Genomic DNA, 3,503 nt, shown 5'->3' on the forward strand with positions numbered 1-3,503 from the left:
CCAGTTTGAATTATATTTGTAACACCTCTGCAACAGTTCCCTGATGAACTGCATGCCTGAAGGTAGTCATCAATTACAATGTCAGATTTGTGATTATTAAAATTGATAAAAATAGTGGAACTAGCAGCCTGGAATACCAATTTTTCTTTTAAATTAAATATCTTTGTGTTATCAGTGAATTGATGCTGGGTATCATAATACTTGCACATAATACAGCATTACTGATTCACAGCCTCTCTGAGGCTTGTTGGATCCTTGTGGACCCAACTGCTCCAGTAGGCAGAAGTTTGATCCATTGCCAGTCATAAACTGGGAAAAGCACGAGTCCAAACTTTATATATGGTGCCGTGCATATAAAAGGAATCTGTTTCAGCCCTTAAATACAAGCAGAAACACAGTGATAAACTATAACATAACCAAGATGTAAGTGTAGCATAATTATAAATAAATGAACAGCAACACTGCTCCTGAAATCTGCTGCAAGCACTGTTGTTCTGAGTAAATCAGTCACTGGTGGATTTGAACCTGAGTGAAGGAGTGTTCCAAACTCCGAAAAACATTGACCTCTGATGGACTCTCTGAAGCCACTAAGCCGTGGGATTGTCAGAAGACTGTACACTGCTCTGAGACAGGCAGGCAGCAAAGATGCACTTAAATGATTTTTCTACAGCGTGCAGTCCAAGAACAAGGAGGCAGAGAAAACAATTCAGATTCCCCTCAGAACTGTGGATGATAAGGAAAGTCCGCATATTGTGGCATTTTACAGGCTTTTAAGAAAGAATACCGTGCCTTTTTTTTCCTTTTCCTTTTTTCCCTTTTGGCATTAGACTAAAACAGGAAAAAAGAGCCCAGCTTAGAGAATGCTTTTCCCCACAGTCTAATAATTTTTAAATGGGTCATTATTGTAAAGGGCTAATTCATAACTTGAAAATTAAAGCTGCTGGGAACCTGGTGAATAATTGTAACAAGCAGCCTATTCGACTAGGCTATTTGTTTCCTTGGTTGTTGGAGGTTAAAAAAAAAAAAAAAGAGTTTGTTCTCTTTGTTACTCTTTGACAGACTAAAGAAGAGAGAACAAACAAACAAAACAAACAAACAAGGAGGAAGGTGCCTTTCTTGGCCCAGTATTTCATCTCCATAGTGAATGATGATCTCTTTAGGCAGAATTACATGGGGAGCCTTCAAAAGTAAACAAAGGGACTTTGCTCAACTGGCAAATTTGCCATCTCTCTTCTTTCTAAATGCATCTAAACACACAAGTTATATTACATTTTAAATATTTTTATTTGTATACAAAATGGTATAATTTATCAATGTTGTGCAGCAAAGTATAGATAGACACACACATCACATACATACATCCCCACCCTCTTCCCTCCCCAACACACACACTTAGAAATACGACACAAACACAACTTTCTTTCCCTCCGCCCTTCAGAAAGGCAACACTGTTTTGGCAGGTCAGCAGCTAGAAATAAGGTGCTATAGTCAAGCAGTACCAGAATGTCTTCACTTTACAAATGTGATGTGCAAATTTATATACAACCACATTGTTGGTTTTTTTTTTTCCAGGAAACCCGAAACTCCATACCCCGAGCCACTCTCCGAGATACAAATATGTATAAAGTGCTAATACTTAAGCGTGTTTCCAATGACTTCACGACGTAGTTTGAAGTTTAGAACAGGCACTGTAATAGTTCACTGGGTAGATTGTCACTGGGTGCAGCTTGGCAGAGAAAAGTCACTCAGACATCGCTGGGGGACCGGGAGCGAAAGGACACTTTAGCCTGAAAGCAGCCACAGAAGAGCACCCACATGGACCTCTGGATTTCCTGGTTTCTGTAGGCATAAATGATGGGGTTGATCATGGAGTTGTAGGTAGCAGGTAGGAGCGTGGCGTACGTGTACACAGAAGGGTAGTCAGGATCCCCCACCACACAGTAGATGGCAAAAGGCAGCCAGCTGGCTCCGAAGGTCCCAAGGATGATAGCCAGGGTAGAGACTCCTTTTTTGGTGGTGACATAGTGCGAGGCAGTCAGAAAGTGCTGCTGGAGAGCTATCTGGTGGGCATGCCTGCAGACTATCTTGCAGATCTCGATGTAGAGATGGAGCATGATGAGGAAAATGAGAAAGAAGGAGGCAGACAGCAGCGTCACGTTACTCTTGGTCAAGGGTCTGACGACGCTGCAGGAGGTGCGGTCGTGGAGGCAGTTCCAGCCCAGGACGGGCAGCAGCCCCAGGCAGAGGGAAACCCCCCAAGCGCCCGCCAGCATGGTGTGAATGCAGAGCACCGTCCTCTCCGAGTAGTAGGTGAGGGCATTGTACAGGGAGAGGTAGCGATCGACCGTGATGGCCAGCAAGCTACTCACGGAGGCGGCGAAGGAGGCGACGAGGAAGCCCACCGTCAGCAGGCTGACCGTCTCCGAGGGAATCACGTACTGGAAAACGAAGTTGAGGATGAGGCCGAGGCCGGCCAGGAGGTCAGCCGTGGCCAGGCTGCCCACCAGCACGAACATGGGGGAGCGCAGGGCGGGCGAGTAGCAGATGATGGCAACCACCAGGGCGTTCTCGCAGGCGATGGCGGTGCCGGACACGCAGAGCATCACATCCCAGGGGTTGAGGGCGGCGGGCGCGGGGGCCCGCGACGAGAGCTCCAGCGAGGAGTTTCCGCCGCCGGCCGGCAGCCGCGGGGCCGCCGCTCCGCTCTCGTTCAGGGCTGCCGCCGCCTCCATCGCCGCCGGGGCGGCCGGGGCTGCGCGGGGACGGCAGGGCGGCCCGGGCCGCGGGGAGCGGGCGCGGCGGGGCCGCCGTGCTGCCCAGGCAGAGGGGACGGCGCTGGGCCGCTCCCCCCGCCCGGCTCCGGCTCCGGCTCCGGGGCAGGGAGGGTTTGGTCGGGGGCACCGGGAGGGAGAAGTGGGCACAGACACGCACACACACGGAGCCGGCTCTCCCGCTGCTCTTCCCCCGCTCCGCAGCCGGTGCTGCCGCGGTGGGTGCCGTCCGTGCAGCGCTCGCTGTGAGGGCTCTGAGCCCAGCGGGAGCTCGGTGCTGCGGCGGATGGGAATGTGCCCGAGCAGCGCTCCGAACAGCTGTGGGAAAGCCCTTTGCGCTGTTGCGCTCTCTGGACAGTGTGTGTTTTCTGGGGCTAGCAGTGTGTTCGCCGCCGAAAGCATCCGCGCCGCTTTCTGAGGTCCCCAAAATGATACGGTCAAACCTCAATCCCACGGGCATAACAGATGCCAGCTCTTTGTGTCTTACAACCAAGCAGCAGCCAGCGCGTTTCCTCTCTAAAGCGTGAATAGATGAAGCAGAATCACAGAGTCACAAGGGCTGGAGGGGATCTCTGGAGAACACACAGTGCATCCCCTGCCAAGGCTGAGCCCGTGACACAGGAGCATGTCCAGGTGGGTTTGAATGTCTCCAGAGAGGGAGACTCCACAACCTCTCCCAGCAGCCTGTTTCAGTGGTCTGCCACCCTCCATGTAAAGAAGTTCTTCCTCAGG

At 51.1% G+C, this 3,503-nt stretch overlaps 1 protein-coding gene across 1 annotated transcript; it reads right to left on the reverse strand.

Annotated features, from left to right (window-relative positions):
• Nucleotides 1-1,745: 1,745 nt before the first annotated feature.
• On the reverse strand, nt 1,746-2,732 carry GPR6 (G protein-coupled receptor 6). The gene has a single exon (XM_041414902.1). The coding sequence runs from the start codon at nt 2,730-2,732 to the stop codon at nt 1,746-1,748; it is 987 nt and encodes a 328-aa protein (XP_041270836.1).
• Between the last annotated feature and the right edge of the window lie 771 nt (nt 2,733-3,503).

The sequence above is a fragment of the Onychostruthus taczanowskii genome, unplaced genomic scaffold (assembly GCF_017590055.1).
Source record: "Onychostruthus taczanowskii isolate IOZ18803 unplaced genomic scaffold, ASM1759005v1 scaffold48, whole genome shotgun sequence".
NCBI lineage: Eukaryota > Metazoa > Chordata > Aves > Passeriformes > Passeridae > Onychostruthus > Onychostruthus taczanowskii.